At 37.9% G+C, this 23,569-nt stretch overlaps 1 protein-coding gene and 1 long non-coding RNA gene across 8 annotated transcripts in view; one reads left to right on the top strand and one right to left on the bottom strand.

Annotated features, from left to right (window-relative positions):
• Nucleotides 1-19,647, top strand: part of STK33 (serine/threonine kinase 33) — an 84,292-nt gene extending 64,645 nt beyond the window's left edge. For all 7 annotated transcript variants that reach the window (XM_054027780.1, XM_054027775.1, XM_054027777.1 and 4 more), the window contains exons 9-14: nt 389-464; nt 5,303-5,415; nt 5,690-5,775; nt 15,072-15,317; nt 16,874-16,957; nt 18,805-19,647. In XM_054027780.1, coding sequence (XP_053883755.1) covers nt 389-464; nt 5,303-5,415; nt 5,690-5,775; nt 15,072-15,317; nt 16,874-16,957; nt 18,805-18,972 — 773 coding nt within the window. In that variant the 3' untranslated portion in view covers nt 18,973-19,647. The remainder of the gene's footprint in view (nt 1-388; nt 465-5,302; nt 5,416-5,689; nt 5,776-15,071; nt 15,318-16,873; nt 16,958-18,804) is intronic.
• On the bottom strand, nt 15,555-22,118 carry LOC128836999 (uncharacterized). Its single transcript, XR_008444874.1, has 2 exons — nt 21,997-22,118; nt 15,555-15,748 (listed from the first exon to the last, which is right to left on the bottom strand). It is a non-coding gene; the product is annotated as an uncharacterized LOC128836999 (long non-coding RNA).
• Between the last annotated feature and the right edge of the window lie 1,451 nt (nt 22,119-23,569).

The raw sequence follows: 23,569 nt of genomic DNA, 5'->3' as shown, positions 1-23,569 counted from the left end.
ATGCCATATGAAGAAAAGGTGAATATTCTTATATATTACACTTATTTTTCAGAAAGGAAACATGTTTAATGTGGTATCATGCAGTACTTTAAATCAGTATTTTATAAAATAATGTTTTAACAATTTACGACTTGAAAAACAATACCACATTTAGTCACAAGTTAATGTCACCATGTCACAATCCTGTTAGCAGCTAAATGATAAAAGTGAGGACACATCAACATGAATTGTTAAGGCCTGTACATTATTCATTTAAACATCTGCTGTTGGTTCTTTTTTTCGTAGGGGAATAAATTATACCACATCAGCACATTCTTCATGTTTGTGTTTAAGCATTTAAATGTAATTTTTTCTATTATTAATATTATTTTTTCTGCTTGGTTGATAGCCCCAGAAGTTATCAGTGCCCATGACTATAGCCAACAGTGTGACATTTGGAGCATAGGAGTCATTATGTACATGCTGTAAGTAGTTTGTAAAATCAATATAAATCTACTGTCCCTTTATAATAAATCTGCTTATGAATTTTTATTAAAATAAAAAGTAAACTTGTGTGCAAAGAGGTTATAGACTGGAGATCTTTGAGATAATAACTTATATGAAATATATTACAAATGAATGTCTGAAAAAGAGAGCTAAAAGTATGCTCAGATTTTGAAGATTTAGTTTATGAACCAGTTTATAGTCCTGAAATAACATCTGATTACAGAACATTGCATTGTAATTCTAAAAAATTAAACTAAGGATTTAGGTGTTGTCTTTTTAACATGCTGGTCTGAGGGAATTGGCTACTGACTTGCAAATTATAGGGCAAATCTTCAAATGGAGTGCACAACCCAAGCAAAAAAGCTGCATACTCAGGGAAACATGCAGGGAAAGGCGCAGGGCTTGTCTAAACGGCGCTGCAGTGTGGACTAGAAGGATGTGAATTGTAGAATATTCTAATGTGTCATGCTCTGACTGCCTTGTGTAGATTCTGCTGGCATGAACTAAAAGGTATCCAATGCTTGTTAAGTAGTCCTGTCTGAAATGTGAGTACCTCAATGTGAACTAGGTACCATTTAGTTTGCGTCGGCACAGTCTGCACAGGATAGTTAGAGCATGACACGTTAGAGCGTTCTACATTTCACACCCCTCTATTTTGCACAGCAGCACCTTTTCTCCAGTTTATAGTAGCTGGCAGGCAGTTATGGTGTGCAAGGGCTGCAGAGTCTCTCTGCACAGCTTGTCTGTCCTCATGTAGCAGCAATGAAGAAATTCCACTTCATTCTGGTCCTTACATGTCTGGCTGAAAAGATGCTGGATTTGACTCTTTGTGATTTACCTTGATAGCTATCAAAGAGGGAAAAATCAAGCCTTACATTTACAGGACTGTATGAATGTCTTTAATAAAGCTTCTCATAATGTAGCAGTATTACCATGCCTAGACAGCAGTACATTAATTGTTACCAAACTATGAGATATTATTTCTCAGAGAAGAAATGTCTCAAAATTAGTTATTAGCTGAAAATCATGTGAGCATATCCCAAGTATTAAAAACAAGTTACAGCAAAAATACTTACAGGAGTGCCTTGCATAATACAGTCTATAAAGAATGAAAAGTGAAAATTACATAATTTAAAGGTCACATTGCTTACAGATGCTCTTAGTGGTTTTATATTTTCATATTCTTAATTTTTCTCTTGGTCGCTTTCTCTTCTTAGCTGCCTTCTCCCTAATTCATGGTTTTAGTGCATTGATTTTAGAGCCTTGCTTCTTTTTATTTGATCCACTGGTGTGCTTTCTATCCCAAGACTTTTCTACTTCTCTTACATGCAATCTGATTCTTTTATGTCCTAGCTTTTGTACATGCACACTTGTGTGTGTAAACACACACATATATGCAATTCATATTCTCATACCTTCCCCTTTTGGGGATTTTTTTTTATCTTTCTCCATACATTGGTTCCTCTGTCTGGTTTTTTTTTACTTTGCAACTAACCCACCTTTGTTTTTGTTCGCAGAATAATGAAGGCCTCATCATAGTTTTTATTTCCCATATTCTTATTTTAATTTCTAGTGTGTATTGTGTTATGTGAACTTTTTTATGCTTATTCATCATCAGTTTTATGGTCCTACTTTATGGTGTTAATGTTGGCATGGCAGTGTAGTTATAGTTGCACAAGTCAGTATGATAGAATATATTATAAAATGGGCATTAGAAATTGGGTGATGTGATTGGTTAATAAGAATTCTGAGCTGTGTCTGCAATCAGCACAATTCACTGCTGAGAACTTGTAAAATTCAGAACAGTGAATTGTGTTGATAACAGTCGCAGCTGAGAACTTCTGACCTTATTCCTTAATTAGCAATATAAATATTTTTAAATTAGCATTTTATAATCACAACAATGTTAGACCAATGTAGCATTAATTCACACCTAGTTGTGTTGACAGCACAAGATCGAACATACTGTACATGAGTTAATAGAATCCATTTCACATTTCTTTTTATTGCTTAATTTGAAAATAGTATTAGAGAAAGCAGTAGGATATTCTTCTGTTAACTCTGTTTTTGCTAGTGGCACCTCCCTCTCCCTCATCGCACAAGTTTCTGGTCTTCCCTTAATGGGTTTAAAGAAGCTATTACAACCATTACTGCCACTAGCACAACTTTGACCCTTCTAGGCTACTAACAATGCCTCCCTTTGACATGCTCCATCCTGACACCAAGTGTATTATTGCCACAACAGGCTTGATCTCTACTTATCTGGGGGGCATAAGGTGACTCATGAACTCAGTTTTCATGAATGATAATGCACAGGACTGTCTCTGCATAATGGGACAATGCCAGCATGATGCATTTTTATATATAATTTAAGCGGAGATGTACTTTAAACTTTCCATTTTGTTTCTATTTTAACGTGTAATGATAGAATCATATACAATAGTAATCAATGAAGAGAGTCCATTAACATGTAGAAATATGTTAGTTTATTGATGAATAAAGGAATCTTGTTGCTCAGTATGCTAAGTGTATGCCTAAATCCAGTTGTGTACTGGGTAGGGGTAAAGAGTTTCTTTCCTATGTGCAATCAGGACTGCTTTGTAGCAGTTCAGAGCATGCTAATATAGATAGCTAGCTAACTTGTTACCCTATAGGTAAGGCTTTTACCTAAGGAGGCAAATCTAGCCCTCCCTCCTTTACCTCGTCCACGCCCCGTGGATAGTGTTTATATTGCTCATAGCTAACCAATAGCTCACAGCACATATGGGGTATACAAACCCTCTCACTGTCCAGTACTTACAGCATCATAGATTAAAATGAAGCCATGCTTAAAATTCTTTCTTTTCTTGAAATTGAGTTCCATGTGGATAAGTGCTGGGGAAGGGAGAGGAAAAATAGTGAAGGATAAAAGAGAACAGAGTAGTTTTTGTTAAAAGTGATTTTGAGATTAAAGTTTTAGGGCAGGAAAAAGTGCTAAAATATTAATTTTATGTTTTACCTTAACAAAATTAAAAATTCCCAGGATAATAATTCTATACTTTGATACAAAGTGACAGACATCCTTCACTAGGAGATGCCAGTTACATTTTCAATAGCTATTTCTGTGTTTTGTGGCAAATAATTTATTTGATGAATTTAGTCTTTATTTCTGTTTTCAAATAGTCCACGAGCAGAATTTAATCACTATTTGAAATCATTTGCCATGTAAATCTTTGTCTGTAGATTGTTCACAAGCAACTTGTTATGAATATTTGAAATTTAATTTCTGGTGGTTAGTTTTTATTCAAAACATAGGTTGTATATTTCTGCTCTCTGATTTGATTATCATTCTATAGACTCTAGTTTCCATGGTAAATACTTCGCATTTACAAGTCCAAAGTTTACTTTCCATGAATATTATATTGAGATCCCTTAGAATTTGGTGTTTCTGTGAACATTCCTGCCCGTAAACTAGATTGTTCACAGAAACCAAATACAAAAGTGTCAAGAACATAGGCAAAAGAAATTCATTTATTTAATATTTGCACAAATGTTTTCATAATATTTACCCAGCTTTGTTTTGAATGTGTTCATTTGTTTGTTTCTTTCCACATTAGTCAGTATATAATGAATATAAAAGATAAAAATAACACAATGTAGTAATACTGTATTGTATTATTTCCTTTAAGTGTAAACGGAATTGGCAGACATGAAGTCCAATACCATGTAGTTCAGTCATTTGTTTTAATACTGTACTTACTCTACTATCAAGAAAGTTGTTATATAATTTATTTTATGCAGAGAAATGCCAGGGATGTCTGTGTTCACAAATTATTTACACACATGCGTGCGCAAACACATACATGCATTTCCTAGATATTTTTCTGACACTTTTGTAGATTTATTTTCTTAATCACTTTTCTGTTGACACATTAGTTTAGATTATACCACATCAGGCAATTTCCATATTATGTAGCTCAGTAAAGTGTTGAGATATGACTACATATAGTAAATGTCAAATTTAAAAAGATCAAAGTTACTTAATTTCCCATAGTGCAGTTCTTTCCTGAAAATTGACTTTGCTCAAAGGACATAATGAATTTCCATGTTTCTCTCTCTCAATGACTTATGTCAATTTTTTTTCAATTTAGAGATTTAAAAAAATGTTTTAACTGCTAGTGCAACAAACTCATCCTGGGCTCTGAACTAGGCTTTTTCTGACTCATGCATTTTGGGGACTGAGACTGTGTTTATCACTGTTTGAACAAAATAATTTAGTAGGTTTAAAGGTCTGAAGGGACCATGATAATCATCTAGTCCGACCACCTGCATAACTTAGACCACAGAAGAATAATTCCTAAATTGAGCCCAATGACTTGTGGTTGAACAAGAGCATATCTCTTAGAAAAACATCCAATCTTGATTTAAAGACTTTAACTGATAGAGAATCAATCATATGTCTTGGTCAATTATTTCAATAGTTTATTATCATTGTTAAAAATTTGCACCTTATTTCCATTTTGAATTTTTCTAACTTCAGTTTCCAGCCATTGGATTTTGTTACACCTTTGTGTGCCAGGTTAAAAATCTATGGGATATTAGTCATCTTCTCCCTTTGTGGATTGTGACTGAGACTGTGATTAAGTTACCTCTTAACCTGCTCTTTGATAAGCCCCTTAATTTCTCCTAGTAAAGTATATTTTTCAGCTCTTGAAACATTCTTGTAGATCCCTTCTGAACCTTCTCCAGTCATACTGGTCTGTTTTATCTTGCGTACCTGTTATTCCATCAGTGGACAATGGTAAGAATCTATTAATTGACTTTACTTTTGTTGTAGATTTTGTGGTGACCCTCCCTTTATAGCAAGCTCAGAAGAAAAACTTTTTGAACTAATAAAGAAAGGAGAACTGCACTTTATTAATCCAATCTGGCAAACAGTTAGTGAGGCTGGTAAGTACTAAACTATCTGACAAAACAAACACCAATAATACAACAATGAACTCCGCAAACAATTACAGTATTTTGGACCTCCTTAACTAATTTTCTCATAAAAGTAAAATTGAGTCTAAGAAAAAAAATTCACTTAAATGATTTTGTGAACTAACTTAATCTCATTATAAGTAAAATATTCTCAGCTGAATTAAAGCACTCAGAGACATTTGGGAGATGTGTTGGATTTGTTATAATTAACAGAAATGAGATTTATCAAAGTGTCTTTTTATAGCTAAACATGTACTGCAGCTACTTCTGAGAGTAGATCCTGCCCACCGAATCACAGCTAATGAATTGCTTGATAACCTGTGGATAACAGTAAGTTTTGAGTTTTTTACAAAAAATTCTTCCCATTTTATTTGTTTTCTAACTGAATTTTGACCTTCCAGCCATGCATGCTGTATCACCTCTGTCCTTTCCAGTAAATACACAGACATAGCCTCCTATTTGGGTCTGATCCAATTCCTAATGAAGTCAGTAGGAGTATATCCACTGACTCCAGTGGGCTTTGGATAAGGCCCTTAGTTTCTTACCATGGCCTGAGACTGTGTTTCTTACCCAGGCAAATTTATGTTGACTTCAAAGGGTGTTTCATCTCCATAAGGAAGTACAGAATCAGGTCCTAGCTGATTAAATCTCACAACATTCCTGTAATGTTGGTCAATATAATTATGCCTGTTTTTTAGATGGGCAAATTGAGCCACAGACAAAAAGTGACTTTCCCTAGACAAATGAGTTATAGAGCCAGGAAGAAAACCTAGGAGTTCCAAACCTATTCTCTAAGTTCTGTTATCACTGCATTATGATGCAGAACATCTACACCAGGGGTAGGCAACCTATGGCATGTGTGCCGAAGGCGGCACGCAAGCTGATTTTCAGTGGCACTCACAGTGCCCAGGTCCTGGCCACCGGTCCAGGGGGCTCTGCATTTTAATTTAATTTTAAATGAAGCTTCTTAAACATTTTGAAACCTTATTTACTTTACATACAACAATAGTTTAGTTATATATTATAGACTTCTAAAGATGTTAAAATGTATTACTGGCACGCGAAATCTTAAATCAGAGTGAATAAATGAAGACTCTGCACACCACTTCTGAAAGGTTGCTGACCCCTGATCTACACTATGAGAATATTAAGCACTGAGGTGGTTATCAAAATACATGCACCCCATTATGCAGCTCATTGGAAGGTCAGGCAGAGGGGATGGAGATGGGGAGATAGCAACAAAATAGTAGTGGTAGCCATCTTTATTTGCTCTTGCAGCAGGGCTCAATGCTAAGAGGACACCGAGGCACCTGAGGCTCATTAAGAATCATTGGTTCTGTAGGGGAGGTAGAACACCTCTATACATTACTCAGAATGAGCTACCAGTTTCTCATCACTCCTTCAGCCACAACAGAGCCACTCCAGCAGCAATACAATGGCCGTGCTCTAGCTGAGCAGGGAGATCTCAGAGGAGACAATCAACTACTGTCATGTAAATTCTTGGGGCAGGGCCATGGCTGACCCTGACACTCTCTCAGGGGCCTGTGAAGTGTGATGACACCTATATTAATTCTGCCTTGACATACCAAGAGAACCTCCCTGTTCTGTGCGTCAGTAAACTGTGGACCTGGAAATCTCCTTTCGTTGTTGGTTTGTGGCTTACCAAACTGTACATTAGTGGAGTTCTAGTGTAAATCATGTATAAGAGCTACAAAATTCAAACAGAACATTCCCGTAATTCATAATAAACCTTTCCTTTTCATACTATACATTTCTCGAACACTAGACTTAATTTACTGTGTTATTCTTCATTTAAAAAGTAAGTAGGAGACTAGTTTTTCTCAGATCTAGCTATGCATTTTCCACAAACAAGCCCTGTGTAAATTATTTTTATAATTACTGGTAGTAATTATGTGTCCAACACCTGCAAATTTAGTTTCAGCACAGGGCAATAACCCAGATTCTGTCAAGTTTGGATTTTTATACATAATGGGATGGATTTTTAGCCCAAGATCATATTGGCTTCTGCTATCACAGACCCTGACAACAACCCCCCAGCTGCAGAAAATCCACTGGTCAGGGGAGTGTAGTTACAGAAGACATCTACAACCACTTCTCTTTCAAGGACGAGTGTACTGAAAAGTGGGGACCAGGGGATGTGCTGATTTAACAGAACCCCAGGTACAAGGTTCCAAGCATAATGTAAAACTGTTCTCTCATGACAGAACTCTCTGGAGCCAGTAGTGCTGCAAACAGCAATCTCTCTCTCCTACCACCACTCTTACAAATTAAGCTGTGGGAACGCATAACTGACCTCTAAGAAAATACCCATGTTAACTGACTCTGTTTAAAAAATGGGTGCATTCAACATGGCTGTTTCCTTAAATGTAGATGAGACTTCTGTTGAATATATGCATATCTCTGTTCAGACTTAAGTCCTGCAACTGTTTTTTATTAGTAAACTGTTTATTTAATTTGCCCCAAACATTTGTTTTCTTGTACACGAGGCTCTGATATTGTGGCGTTAGAAGAGGAGTAGTTAAATGTTTTTCAGTTTCCAATAAGAAACTCGCTAGATTTGCTAAGGAGTGTAGAGTGAGGACTTTCAGTGATAAGTGATACTACTTATGTGTTGTCTTCAGTGTTCCTTAAGATGTCTGAGGGATCTGTAGCTCCTGTTTAACTTCAGTGGGAGTTGTAGGTGCTCAGTACTGAAAATCAGGCCACTAGTTTCTACTTCATGCTTCAGCTTTCATAGGATTTTTGAAGTGTCCAGATGGGTAACATGAAAGTGCAATATCATGTAGAGATTTGTAGTGCATAAAAAAATTAAAAATTAACCCCTCGGTGCCAAGTGACACATGAGTTCCTGTATAAGAGTTAATGCATTTGGCATTACAATTTCCCACCAGAAAATCTCAACCACCTGTACCCAAAAGTTATACAGTCACAAGTTATCCTGCATAACAAAAAGTGACACGTCAAAGATAAATGTGGCAAAATAATAAACAAAATTCATTGTAGAATTACATTACATTTACAGTTTAATCAACAAACCTCAAGACCAATTTTAGATAGTAATTACCACAGAGGTTTATCTGTTGTCTGTTTCAGACAATATGTAGTTTGGCTGTGGGCTGTGCAAAGGATCGCTGATTAATTATTTACAAATACTTATTAATACAATTTTATTTCTAGTTTTGATTATTTTTGATATACACCATTTTGCTGCTTTTCCCAACCCTTTTCACTTTCCCTTTTCATCATCTGAAAAAATAGGCAAAAAAGAGACCAGAATAGAGGAATCTTGTTAAGGTCAGATGAAGGCGAGTAGTTGTATGGCAACTAGGATGTTGTGTTTAAACGATCTGCTGGTACATTATATTTTGCACATCGTCGATATAATTCTCTTCAGGAATTTTTAGAACCAATATAGTTTATTATTATGTGCATAGTTTAGTGCAATCCTATAATTTCCTATCAACTGTTCAACCTTGATATTTGCACATAACCTATATTCCATTTCCTTTCTATCTAGTACTGTATATTTTAAGCTCGAAGGTACTACATCTCTGTTTTGCTTCACTGCCCACTGAGAATGTCTGAGGTTTTTTCTCAGCACTGAGACTGGCAGAGGGTGCTGTTTCCTTTCAGACAAGGGGTTTGGATTTTCCCCTGCTATTCATGTTTTTTTTCCTGGTACAGTCTGTGAGCACTGTTGAAGGTGAACTCTTCCACAGTTTGGATGTTCTATCATTTTCTGGTGCTGTGATACAATTTCTCTTTGGTGAAATTACCAGTCCATTATCTTGCTTGATGCGGAACCAGGAGGCACAGCATTTTTCTGAGTATAAACTTCCACACACAGAATGAGATTTTTCATTTCTTTTGGCTACAAACTTCTCAAAATCAATCTTCATTAAAAAAACCTTTGCTATCTAATCTATGGCCCCAATTCAGCAAAACATTTAAGCACATGCTTAAACCCATCCCTATTCTGCAGATTACGTAAAGGTGTGCTTCACTCCCATTTAAGTCAATGGCATTTAAGCATGTTCCTAAAGTTATACAATGCCTTAAAGCCCAGATTTTTAAATGTATTTAGGCATTGCCTCAGAAAGGAAGCTAAAGGATCAGGTCATAACTGATTTACTCGTATAACATTCCTGTAAAGTAGATTGGTATTATTTATATCTATTATATAGATGGGAAAATTGAGCCACGGAGAAATTGTGGCTTGCCCAAGGCAATTAATGAATTTAACTGCGTTAGGAGCCTAACTCTGAGCTTCCAAAGTGATTTAGGAGCCTAAATCATATTGACCTTCAACAAGACTTATTCTCCAAAATCAGCTAGTTTTTGCAACATTGAGCAGAACAATGACTAAAAGAGTTTTTTAAATAGTTTAGGTACACAAATAATCCCGGCAATGATATTGGTCCATGAAAATGGTAGATTTATAAATAATAATACAGAAAATACAGAGTTGTTCAATAAATATTCCTGTTCTTTATTTGGGGAGAAACAGATGATATAGTCTCATCATACGGTGATCGCACTTTTTCCATTCCACTAGTATCTCTGGAGGATGTTAAACAGAAGCTACTAAAGCTTCTAAGCTTTCTAAATCACCAGGTCCAGATTCAAGAGTTTTAAAAGAGCTAGCTGAGGAGCTCACAAGACCATTAATGTTGATTTTTTATAAATCATGGAATACTGGGGAAGTTCCAGAAGACTGTAAAAAAGCTAATGGTGTGCCAATTTTTAAAAAGGGTAAATGGGGTGACCAGGGTAATTATAGGGCTGTCAGCATTGATCCCCGGCAAAATAATGGAGTGACTTATATGGGACTCAATTAGTAAAGAATTAAAGAAGGGCAATCTAATTAATGTAAATCACCAAGGGTTTATGGAAAATAGAGCCTCTCAATCTAACATGATATTTTTTTATGAGATTATACATTTGGTTGCTAAAGATAATAGGGTTGACGTAGTATATTTAGACTTCTGTAAGGCATTTGACTTCACAACATTTTGATTCAAAAACAAGAGGGATATAAAATTAACCTGACGCACATTTAGTGAATTAAAAACTGGCTAACTGATAGGTTTCAAAATGTAAGTGTAAAGGAGGAATCGTCACCAAGCAGGTCTTTTTCTAGTCGGTCGCCCAGGGATTGTTTCTTGGCCCTGTCCTTAACATTTTTATCAATGACCTGGAAGAACACACAACATCATCACTGATAAAGTTTTCAGGTGACCCAAAAATTGGGGGAGTGGTAAATAATAAAGATGACAGGTCACTGATTCAGAGCCATCTGGGTCACTTGGTAAACTGGGCACAAGCAAACAGTATGTGTTTTAATACGGTTAAATGCAAATATATACATTTAGGAACAAAGAATGTTGGTCACACTTCCAGCACGACGGACTCTATCGTGGGAAACAGTGAATCTGAAAAAGATTTGGTGATTGTGGTGGATAGTCAGCCGAACATGAGCTCTCGATGTTACAATGCGGCCAAAAGAACTAATGCGATCCTGGGATGCAAAAACAGGAGAATCTCGAGTAGGAGTAGAGAGTTATTTTACCTCTGTATTTGACACTGGTGCAGTCATTGCTGGAATAGTGTGTTCAGTTCTGATGCCCACAATTCAAGAAGGATGTTGATAAATTGGAAACGGTTCAGAGAAGAGCCACAAGAATGATTAAAGGATTAGAAAACATCCTTTATAGTGATAGACTCAATCCATTTAGTTTAAAAGAGAAGGCTAAGAGGCGACCTGATTATAATCTATTATTATTATTCTATTATATATTCTATTATATATTATAATCTATAAATTCCTAACTTGTGGAACAAATATGGCTGGTAGTTGAAGCTGGACAAATTCAGACTGGAAGTAAGGCGTACACTTTTAACAGTGAGAGTAATTAACCAATGGGACAGTTTACCAAGGGTCCATCACTGGCAATTTTTAAATCAAGATTGAATGTTATTCCCTAGGAATTATGTTGGGGCTATTTTATGGCCTATATTATTTAGGAAATCAGACTGGAGGCTCACAGTGGTCCCTTCTGGCCTTGGAATGCATAGATATATACCTTTAAAATTTCAGGCTAAGTGCTTAGCTAAATAGGGAAGGACTGCTGAATCAGGGCCCTACAGAGAAGTCACTCCCTTCATTAAATAACCAAAGGAAAAACATTATTGTCCTTAATCCTGTCTTCCTCCCCGCATGTCGCAGCTGCAGTCCGCCCTGAACACATTTGGAACCTGTGTGCTTCTGCTGCACAGGAAACAGGATGTGGAGGCACAACAGGAGGCCCACCCTGCTTCTGTGCCACAAAGCACAACTCTCCGTGGACTCCCTTCTGGTGCATGGGAGTGGCAGAGAGATGAAACGTGGACATGGTAGAGAGACGACCTAAAGTCACTGGAAAAATCCCCAGTAGGATGGGGATGGTAAATAGCTGAGGTTGGAAAGATGGAAAATATATAATCCAAATGGAAAGGCCACCTCTGAAGACATAGACAAAGCGGCACAAAGGCTTCCATAGCCAAGAAAGAAAGAACAATGTCTGCAATTAGAGCAGATATTAAAGTCCTAATAGAATTTATGATGATGAAAACAGGGACAACTATATCAAATAAACAGCAGACCAGAAGGAGGTGACAAAATGCTGGGTTTAAAAAAAAACCTCTCCCTATATATCAAATGGATGCTAGACGGATGGACAGAAACCAATAATGAATTACAAGGGATAGCTCAGTGGTTTGAGCATTGCCCTGCTAAACCCAGGGTTATGAGTTCAATCCTTGAGGGGGCTACTTGGGGATCTGGGACAAAATCAGTACTTGGTCCTGCTAGTGAAGGCAGGGGGCTGGACTCGATGACCTTTCAAGGTCCCTTCCCGTTCTAGGAGATGGGATATCTCCATTTAATACTTAAAGAGAACATAACAAAAAGTGAATGTGGGGAAATTTAAATAATAAAACAGCTTAGCTAATGGGACAGATTGCCAAGGGAGTTGGTGGAATTGCCATTATTACTGATACTTACTACTAGACTTGGTCCATCTCTATCAGGAGTAATGATCATGACATTATCAGTTCTGGAAAAATGCAAAGGAATGATGTGACAGGGTAAAACGTCCAGGAAAGGGATAAGGACTACCTGTCTGTCACATAGCCCAACCAGGTATTTAAGGAAAAGGTATGTCCTTTTTCTGGGGGCTGAGAAAGGCCAGGGGAAAGTCTCTGTGGACTGCATCCTGTGTTGGTCAGGGAAATTGCTTTGTTTTAGTGTTACGAGTTTTGTGTTTGAACAATAAATTGTGCCCAGAGGCAGACGCCTGCAATAGACTCAGGCATGGCACTAGTTCTTTCCTGGGATGGTGAGATAGCTCACCAGCTTACACAAAGACTAAATGACCCATCTGACAATCATTTTAACCCTGTGACTTCTGTGATTCTATAGAGCATGCATTTGAAAAGAGTGATGATGGTCAAAGCATTTAAAACAGAGATGGGAGCTGGTCTCTCACAGACATCTTTTATGCTACAACTGAGTTCAGAACTTGGTTTCCACATTTTTCCACTAGACACAAAATAGTATATTTTATTAATAACACATTTCAAGAAGAGAAACAGTTGTACGGTGCTCTCTACAATAATTTTTCCAGTTACTTTCCCTTCTGCTTTCATGAACTATGTTTGCTAGTTGATTTTATTGCTGTCCTTGCAAGTTTATCCCATGTTAGTTATTTTATGTTTATATTGCATTTGCTGTGGGTGAGAAGGTCCTGCCTCCTTTTTAATTAATATATCTCTTATATGTTGACAGATGTAGTCAGAGTTCTCTTTGCTAATCATTGTCTCTCACTTCACTCTGAATGGAAAATCATAAAAATGAGTGTTTTTGTCACATTAAGTATGTGTGAGGCAACATGCTTGCTCCCCCATGCTTGGTTATACAGTTATTCTGTTCGTTGTTTTAAAAAAAATGCTCCATAGCTTCTTAACCCTAAAATTCCTCAGGGTTCACCATGTTTATCAGTCTATTTAAAGTTTTTAGCTGCCTCTGTCAACTTTCCTGGTGGTGTCAGTAGCATTTCGGTACATGTTTAGACATCTTTTTCTTCAACTTACTACATCGCCAACCTGATTTGAAGACTCCACCGTTATTTCTATAATGTGACTCAAGACAGGCTCTTTCTCAACAGCTGACAGGAGTTTGCCTGTGTTTGAGTGCTACCCTGGCAATTTACAGTTTGTTTCCTTATAAAGATTCAGTTATGACTTCCCCCATATTTTCATCCAAAGAAGTGCTGCCCTGTGTTAACTCCTAATGACTTGAAGTCTTATAGGAATGGAGGGAACTCAGCACTTGCAGCAGATACATGGCACTTTTTATCGTCAGAGGGTCAGAGCCTATATTTTGAACTATCGAGTTCCCTTCTGCCATTGCTTTTTCTTGTGCCCAGTTCTCTTGCCCTTATTATGTGCAGAAGTGTATTTTTCAATATTTTAATTGTTTTTGAGGGGAGTTTTTGTTCTTTTTAAATCTCAAGTTCATAGAACCAGTTAAACTGAAAAGCATTTAGTGAAATTGTTAGTCCTGGTTATATCCATGACTCATTCTTTTTACTGTAACCCAGATTTTATCTCCCACTGTCGTTTCTGATCAACATACTCCAGACCTCTCTGCTTCCTCTTGAAAATTCTCACTGATGAACTTTTAATTTTCCTGAGTTTTCTGTAGTGGGGCAAGTAGGCTTTTAAGATCAGCAATCTGGTGGTGCTCACTAAGCTGAAACTGTGTGTCCTTCTAGATATGTGCTGGGTGTCTTCATGGAGGAAATACCGCATCTTACATTATTCACAAATAACTGGACATCTCTTCATTTTGTGTCTTGAATCTTACTGAAACACACGTTCTTAAAACCCGAACAGAAAAAGCTGAAAAGGAAGACAAAAGAAAATGAAACAATGTAAAGACAGCCAATTAGTAATCCATGACTCTCTTTACCCACAATTAGCACCAGATGCTAGCCAATTAAACTCAACAGGTGTTCAAATGAGCCAACACAGACAATTAACTTAAATGATTCCACTTCTTAAAAATTGTCAGAATACAAACTCCCACTTCTCTTTATGTGCTATATAATTATCTGGAGCTCTTTAAGGCCTAGATTTTTTTTAAAAGGCCTAAACTCAGCCTGATTTTGTGGGTACAATTCAATGTACTTACATATTTAACTGCCTGATTATGCCTGCAAATGAGGTAGTTAGTTTAGTGTTTGTGCCATCCATTTTGCCCACATTTAATTGCAGATTTAAGTAAATGAATCCATTCCTAGTTTACTCTGCACATGTGCCCTATTTCACACAAAAGAAATTCATTCCAGGCACTATCACTCAAGTATAAAAAGATAAAGTCTTAGTCAGAACTCTTAATTGACATAGTGTGTCTAGCAATTAGATCGAGGACTTGGAGTAAGGATTCATGTATTCTACTTCTTATTCTTATAGCAAATAGGCAAATTACTTTGGTGTTAAATTTTCTAATGTTGTGTGTTCTAGAGTCAATAAGTCAAAAAAACCCCCCAATTGTTACCATATAGGGTGAAACACATATTGTCCAGAGACCATTTAATGTCCTAGAGCTGATGAAGGAATGGAATAACAACCTGGACATTGGTGAAGTTTGCAATGTGGAAGAAGAACTGAATAGTCCATCTACTGCATTGAATCAGGAAAACATGATTGAAGAGCAGGAAAGTCCTGTTAGCAGCAATGGCAACTCAGAGGTTGGTGCAGAAACTGAAACAGAGAGTGGGAGCAGCAAACCCTGTACACCAACAAAACAGGTATGTGTGCAATACTCTGAACAAATAAAACACTATATAAGTGCTAAGTATTATTAAGGGTCAATACATCGGTAAGGTAAGGAATGGTGAACATGACCTAGTGCCATAGAGGATCGCTGGAACCTAGTGAAAGATTTATACATAGGGTACAGAATCTGAATAAATACAAGGATACAGGATGAGCTGTGTACTGTACAGTTACCCTCTGAAGAGAAATAAAACCAGACTGACCCAGAATACCAATTCCTTAAGAATCTATTGCTCCTGTTCACTCCCTTAAGCTGGTGTGTGTGCAGAAACTTAACAGAAAAGGAATAGGATATTAAGAAACTGATGATATGGGCAGATGAGGAAGAATCTCTGATGGACACTCCATTTTTTTCTTCCACATTCCTTCTGCATTCTGTAAGTCGGAGTCACAAGAAACCATCCTGGGGGAAGTGAAGGAAAAGGTAAACAATAGTTCGCAAGCAACACATGTATAAACCACTAGTAACATAGTGAAGCCCAAGGAATAATGCTTATAATAAGCATTGCTTTGACTTCTCAGATGACTTGTTGCTTAAAGTGTTGACTTTTCATAGCATGCAGCTGAATCCCTGGCCTGAAGAGACTAAAAGCCATAGTGCAAATGCTGGTGGTTCTGCATTAGCTATGACCTCTCTGTCTCTTAGATTTATTGATCAAAATGCAGACTGTTCCTATGCAGCATGTTGAAGTCTTCACTGTTCTACAGTATAGTGCCCGCTCTGGAAACGGTTCCACTTAGCAGAGAATCAGCCTTGGATATGGAGCTGCAGTGCTGTGACTATATCAGAGCAGAATATTCTTGTTTGAATTAGAAGCTCCTCCACCCCCCTGAATAACTGGACTTTGCATAGGCAGTTCAATAGGGATATGGAAAAGAAATTATCTCCTCACTCAAACTGCAGAGCTGCTCCTCAGCTGCAACTGTAGCCTCAATGCTGTGGTAGCTCCTGCTGCTACTTCGCACCTGCTGCAATGGGGGAAGAGGGTTGGTGGCAATGCCTTGTGGATTGGAGGAGTACACGCTCCTCAAGATCACCATGTTCCTCCAAACCAACTGCCTAGAGACACATACACAAGCTATGCAGAGCTGGGCTCCCCAAATGCTAACCGCTTCTTGTCCATACAGTGGAACTATTCCCAAGACCATTTGATCTGGGGTCCCCACTGGAGGAAGGAGCTGGATTTTGCCATAAGGGAAAGGTGTGCTTAACACACACGGAAGAGCTGAGCTGTGTACGACGTTTACTGATAGTAAACTTGCAAGTAAAAAATGTATATAAAAAGTTTCATAAATGGGTCTAACTTTTGCCAGTTAAATATTTAACCAATCTATCTGCCTCTCAAAAGAGCTGTGTTTGAGGCTATCCAGTATGTCTACGCTACGATTAAAAAGTGCCTGGCACCAGTCTCAGAGCCCAGGCTCCAGCCCAGGTCTTTTATCACAGTGTAGACATATTGTAGGCCCTTTTCTAACCTCCTAAGTATACTTGGTTTATTACTCCAACCACTTGATTTTTCTTTCACAGGTCAACAAGAAAAAAAATAACTCAAATGCTTTACCAAATGGGACACTTAAAAAAAAGAGTATAGCCCCGAAGCCATCCATTGCTGTAAGTGTTCTCTCAGAAACTCTTTTTTCCAATTATCTTCAGTTTTACGTAGTTTTATGTTTTCTTTGCTGACATTTTATTTTAAGACACTTTTAGAATAAGAGAAAAAATAGTGTTTAACTAGAGACAGGTGAGTTTTTATTCACTTTTTAAAATATTGTTTTGCGATAAGATTTACAAATGATTTCTGTTATGAAACAAAAATGCTTGAAGACCTAGCACGTCCGATTGAAATCAGTGGTAGTTTGTGTGCCTAACATCTTGGAAAATCAGGCCACTTGTTGTAGGTTCCTAGGTATGGATTCCTAAAGAAGCACCTAGTTTTTAAAATTTTGTGGTAAATCCTATGTTATCTATGTTAATGTTTCTTTGACTTAAAAGGATACAGCACAAGTGAGTGAAGGATGAGATTTTTGCAGAAATAAAAATTAGAATATATAAAGATAAACATTAAGGGCTAGTTCCTCATCTGGTGTAAATTGGCATCATTCCATTGAAGTCATCAGCTGATTTGTACTAGCTGAGACTCTGGCCCAAGAAGTGCTCTTACAATAGTTAACTGCACTTTGTCAGAAAGTAAAAATAAAATGATTGAGATTTAAGAACATAAGAACATAAGAACGGCCATACCGGGTCAGACCAAAGGTCCATCTAGCCCAGTATCCTGTCTACCGACAGTGGCCAATGCCAGGTGCCCCAGAGAGAGTGAACCTAACAGGCAATGATCAAGTGATCTCTCTCCTGCCATCCATCTCCACCCTCTGACAGACAGAGGCTAGGGACACCATCCCTTACCCACCCTGGCTAATAGCCATTAATGGACTTAACCACCATGAATTTATCCAGTTCTCTTTTAAACTCTGTTATAGTCCTAGCCTTCACAACCTTCTCAGGTAAGGAGTTCCACAAGTTGACTGTGCGCTGCGTGAAGAAGAACTTCCTTTTATTTGTTTTAAACCTGCTGCCTATTAATTTCATTTGATGACCCCTAGTTCTTGTATTATGGGAATAAGTAAATAACTTTTCCTTATCCACTTTCTCCACATCACTCATGATTTTATATACCTCTATCATATCCCCCCTTAGTCTCCTCTTTTCCAAGCTGAAGAGTCCTAGCCTCTTTAATCTCTCCTCATATGGGACCCGCTCCAAACCCTTAATCATTTTTGTTGCCCTTTTCTGAACCTTTTCTAGTGACAGTATTTATGGGATGGCTGTTGACTGCTTTATCGGTTTAGCAGGTTTTTTTAAAAAATCAGTTCTAGTAAGGAGAGAAACCTGGAAATTAGAGAATAAGACTTGGAGAACTAAAGAATATTGGTACGCTCATGCATTGGCCAAGTTTTAATCAAGACGCAGAACAGAAAAAATAGTCCTAATTACACATTTATAAAGGATAAAGATAAGAGCTTTAAAATGTATTTGGATTGTTATGATAATTGAATAACAATAATAGTGATTATTATATTCCTTAAAATAATAAATCTTGGTACAGAAGTCTGGCTAGTGAAGACTAATATCAGGTAATTACAGTTGGATGTAAGTAGTCCTAAACAGGTATTAAGAATGTAGTGTTGTCCCCAAAGCATGGGATTTTAGATTAGTGGAATGAAAGCTGTGCAAGAATACCACAGAAGAAGATAAGAATTGCATTTTTCATAGATTAGCTTCTCTTGCACTTATAATGTCCTTTACTGTCTTTAACTACTTTTTTATAACTTACATTGATGTAGAATAATACTGGCATGGTACCACTACATAACTCATCTGCTTTTTGTACTATGATGTCTACCGTTATTTTGTTAACATAAAAACACATATATATTAAACTTCTTTTTTAATTATAGTCCTCTGCAGGTAGGTCAGTATCTCCAGTGTCAAATTCAAGGCGAAATCAGGACAGTCAAGAAAAGAAGGGGGAGACAGAAAAGTCCTCTATGTCTTCAAGCCAAGGAACGGGAAATAAAAACATACCAAAACCCGCTACCACACTTAGAACCAAAAAGAAATCATAGGGTTTCCATCAACTTTGAACAACATACAAATGGGGCAACTTACTTGTGCCAAAATGAGGACACTGCATAAAAATGGACATGTACATCCTGAACTGTTAACCTTTTTGCTCTCCTGAGCCCTGTAATCAGCAGAAAGCTCTGGCTTTCCTCTAACACTGAAGAAGATTCCAAAGCAGTGTGAACTCCTAACCTGTAAGAAGACATCCACTGATAGTATTGTTGTGAGACTGCAGATTATCAAATTGTCTAAATAGGTATGTAACTTATTTGTTCTACACTAGCAGGCACTGTGCATGTGAGTAGCTCACTAATATGAATCCACTTGCTGTGTTTTACTTTAGATTCATTAGTTTTGTCACAAACATATATGGGGAAAAAATGAGAGGCCAGAATCTGTAATGGGGGGGTTCCGAATAACAGCGTGCCCTTTGCACTATAAGAATTTTCTAGGAAATTGCTTATAAAGTTGCTCTAGGCATTACAGCACAAATACTTGGGTCAATGAAATTTGTTACTGCTATTTTAAGTCACCGTAGATTGCTTACAAAACTTATTTTAAACTTGACAAATGGGAGATGTATTTTTGAAGTATGATGAAATTGCTGTGGTTCTTGCTGATAAACTTCTGATGTGTTGATGAAATACTTAAATAAAAGCAGATGTTAGAATAATGGCCTTTACATCGTAATTTATCTTAATGTTCAAAAGGACAGTGAAGTGTGCTGTTAAGCTAAGGCTTGTTGTGTAAAATAAGATTGTATTCTATCGTTCAAAATTCAGTGCCTCTCTCTGAAGGTAAGTCTCACCTGTAGACCTTCACATTGCTCCACTGGGGGAGAAAACTAGACAAACTTTATATTACAAGTTATTCAATCACTTATGCTCAGGACATTCACTGTGTATTGGGGGACCAAATAGATTTTTTTTTCTCTTGTTCCCCACAAAAATACTTGAGTTTTTTTGTTCTTGTCAGAACCTAGATGTCACACATTTTCAACTGTTTCTATTTGGGTCGTAAACAATCCAATAAAATTCAAACAGATTGTGCAGGAATCAGGACATTTAAAAAAAATTTATGATAAATCCGTTAAAATCTCTGTTGAATCATTCAATATCAACACAATGAAAAACCACCCAAATTCTCTCTGAAGCCTATAGATAGATCCTGTATGTTTAAGTATGTTTATATGGAGTGTTAATCTTCTGGTTGGTGTTTTTATCTTACGACATAGAATGAGTTCAAAGATATAAATTCTCCAGACTATACTAAATTTGATAAGAGTATAAATTTCTATATTCATCTGATTTTAATTCTACCAGAATATCACTTTAACCAGGCAGCCCTTCCAGTATTTTTCCTATGCAGTCTTGATTGTCTCAGCAAAGCCCTGTTCCACATACTGGATCTAACAGTCTCTCTGTTTTTATTTGAAGCGGACAAAGCCTCTTACAAAGTCCATCCGGATTTCTGAGTCTCATGACACCAACGTGTTAGTTCTTTAGGCCACAATCTGACCTATCTCTTGTGGGCTATTAACTCGCATTGCTCATTCTTTTCCTTTAGTGAGACAGTCACTTGAAGGGCATGTCGGAACTCACTCTGTTAGAGCTGTGGCTGCATCATTAGCCAACCTCAGGTCAGTCCTACCTGATCACAGTAGTTGCATAGCTGCAAAATGAAGTTCTTTCACTGACTTGATACAGTGTCGAGGGTGCCTGTGTTCTGTGCTCAAATAAGCCCTTTTATAACATATATAGAATTTTTAGAAGCCCAGCAGACATGCTGACAATCTGCCACCGCTGCTCTTTTGAACCATGGGAACCTGAAAATTTACTGCCCCACATCAAAGGAGTATATCATTTTTACAGTGCTGGCACTGTACAATAAGTAACATTTACCTTTAAAGTCAGGAGAATTATTTACTTCCCACTCTCCTGAGAAATTACGTGGGTACCCAATTCTGTGGAGCTTAGTGATTCCCAGCCTTTTTGATTTGAACACGCCTGTTTGGTGGATCAGTGCTGAGCCCCCTCTACACAAACTCTGCCTTGTCCTGGCATGCTGTGCTTTGTTGCAGTTGCCATATCTCATCTGTTCGTAGTCCATTCTCTCTCCTTTTCCTAGTGGTCTCTCGATCTTTTTCCATCCTGTATGTACAGTTCTGGTTTTCTTTTAAATTAGGGTGACCAGACAGTAAGTGTGAAAAATCAGGACGGAGGTGGGGGGTAATAGGTGCTAATATAAGAAAAAGCCCCCCAAAATCGGGGCTGTCCCTATAAAATTGGGACATCTGGACACCCTATTTTAAATGATTGCTTTCTCTGTCCTCCAGTGTTCTTTCCCTTCTTCTTGTCCTCCCTTAGCTGGGAGGTAGTATTTGCCTTCCTTAGCAGTAGTGGAAGGGGAGACAGATGATATTGTCCCCCTGGTCGCAGAGCAGGTGGGAACAGGGCTTACAAGCTGCATTACTGCTGCTCCTGTTTCGGCACTCCTTCTTATCCCACAAAGAGGAAGCTGGCACACGTGCAGTAGTGCTAGCGGAGGAGGTCACTGGTACCTCCAGGCACATAGGAAGCGGCACTTGCTGCAGGGATGCACCTGTTCCCCACCCCACTACATCCTACAGGCTGGGGAACGCTGGTGCAGCTCCTTGAGCAGCACTTCTCACCTGTGTGCTAACAAATGATCACATTTGCATTATGGCTTTGGGGAGGGTTCATCTCGCAGGCCTTGGAAAGATTATTGTGGGTTTTGGCCTCCCCTTTCTCCCTGGCAAGCTTAGGTGATAACAGCCCCGATAAACACACCCGATAAAATTTCCAAGTTTACCTGTCAGATTTTCTGGGTGAAATATAGCATCCAGTTTGGTGTGCGGGGATTGGAAAGGGCTTGTGACTCTACCCTTGTTAGGATCCCAAAGACTGGAGAAGCCTCCATTAAATCAGTAAGTGCCAGAGTTTGAGCAGACAAACCTATTCTTAAACTACAAATACCCCTTACTGTAGCTCCAAGCATTCTTTTACCTTGTTCCTTGCTTCTGTCTTTTCTTCATTCCTTTTCAGTGTCCACGTTTTCCCTCAGTTGAATTTTTCCTTCTTTAAAAGATTTATTTTTCTTTTTCAAGCCTCCCCCTTTGTATCTTGAGTGCTTGCTGTCTTCCTCTCCCCAGCTCTTTCTGCATCACTGCTTACCCGCTCCACTGAGCTCAATAGCTTGCAAGGGACTTTGCCCATTTTTCTTCTGTTTCCCCCTTTTTCCACTGTGCCTGTTTCTCCCCTGGCCTTCGACTCTCTGTTGCTTCCCATTCCATCCTACTTATATCCATTTAACCAGCCTCTAGTACTGTGCTCTCTCCCTCTGCTCCCCCATCCTGGTATGTGTCTCTCTCCCTTACACCCCTTTTCCTAGTGCTTTTTTATTCTTTCCCCTTACCACCTGCCTGTCACTATGTCATCAAGATGAAAGATGAGTCAATGGTAACATTCATATCAACATATTATGTGTCTCTCTCAGACCTACACCTCAGTCTTTCCTGCTACTGCTAACTTTTGCACTGCATCTCTGCTGACGTTTTCCTTCCAATTTGCTGCTAGTGGTAGCAAAGCTGGGGGAGTTGATGCCAGCTATCTATCAGCATTTTAACCACAGTCTTGTCTAACTCTATGCAGAGCTGGTCTAAATGACATAGTAATTTAAATGTTGGTGGCTGCTGGCAGCCTGTCTACACTAGCGCTCCCACTGTTTCTACCACCAATGGAACTGCACCAGTGGGAAATTTGAAATACTAATGTAGACAAGGCTTTAATCAACAGTAACCTGATCCTTTAAAAATGCAACACCAGTTCATTTATTTCTCATTCCACACATACAATTTTAATAGGTACAATCACCCTTAAGAATGTTTCAAATATTAATATTATGTACAATTACAAAGCAGAATCCTTTTTCTGTATGAAATGATCAGCATCTTTGAACTGAGCATGTAGTTTGCTCTGTGAACATCAGGTTTACTATAAATCAGAAACTTACTTGTCGCTGTGTTAGACCTAATTAAGTGCAGAGCAATGTCAGGCTTTTATGTCTTATTTTTCTCAGAAGAGGCTGACTGCTGATATTTTGCCACCCCTTCACGTGTATAAAGTTTGCATGTAAAATGTTTTAAAATAGGTGAGGCACATGATGGAGCCAAGCAGATGACCGGTTGATTTCAGGACACCCAAAGAGAAGAATTTTCCTTACAGAATGGTTGCATTATGGCACTTGTCATATTTTGCCCCATTGACTTATTAGCAAAAGTTCACTGTTTTGTTTTTTTTTTTATGTTGGGACACCTGCGTGCTTGGTATATCTGCTCCTCTGAAAAGCTGTGTTGTGAAATTCTATACTTGTTTTCAGGCATATTACACTTTTTGTGAGCAGCAACAAAATATATTTGAAAACATTTAACATCGTTCTTTACCCCACAAGGTTCACCTGAGAGAGAGGAAGTGACATTGGAAGTCTCATACAGTAAATAGATTTCACAACCCATGAATAAAAAGTCATAAAGTATCTTCCTTTTCAGATTTGAACTGTAAAGCCAAATCTGGGCGGGTG

Source organism: Malaclemys terrapin, chromosome 4 (assembly GCF_027887155.1).
Source record: "Malaclemys terrapin pileata isolate rMalTer1 chromosome 4, rMalTer1.hap1, whole genome shotgun sequence".
NCBI lineage: Eukaryota > Metazoa > Chordata > Testudines > Emydidae > Malaclemys > Malaclemys terrapin.
This window is presented reverse-complemented; position numbering and strand designations above follow the sequence as displayed.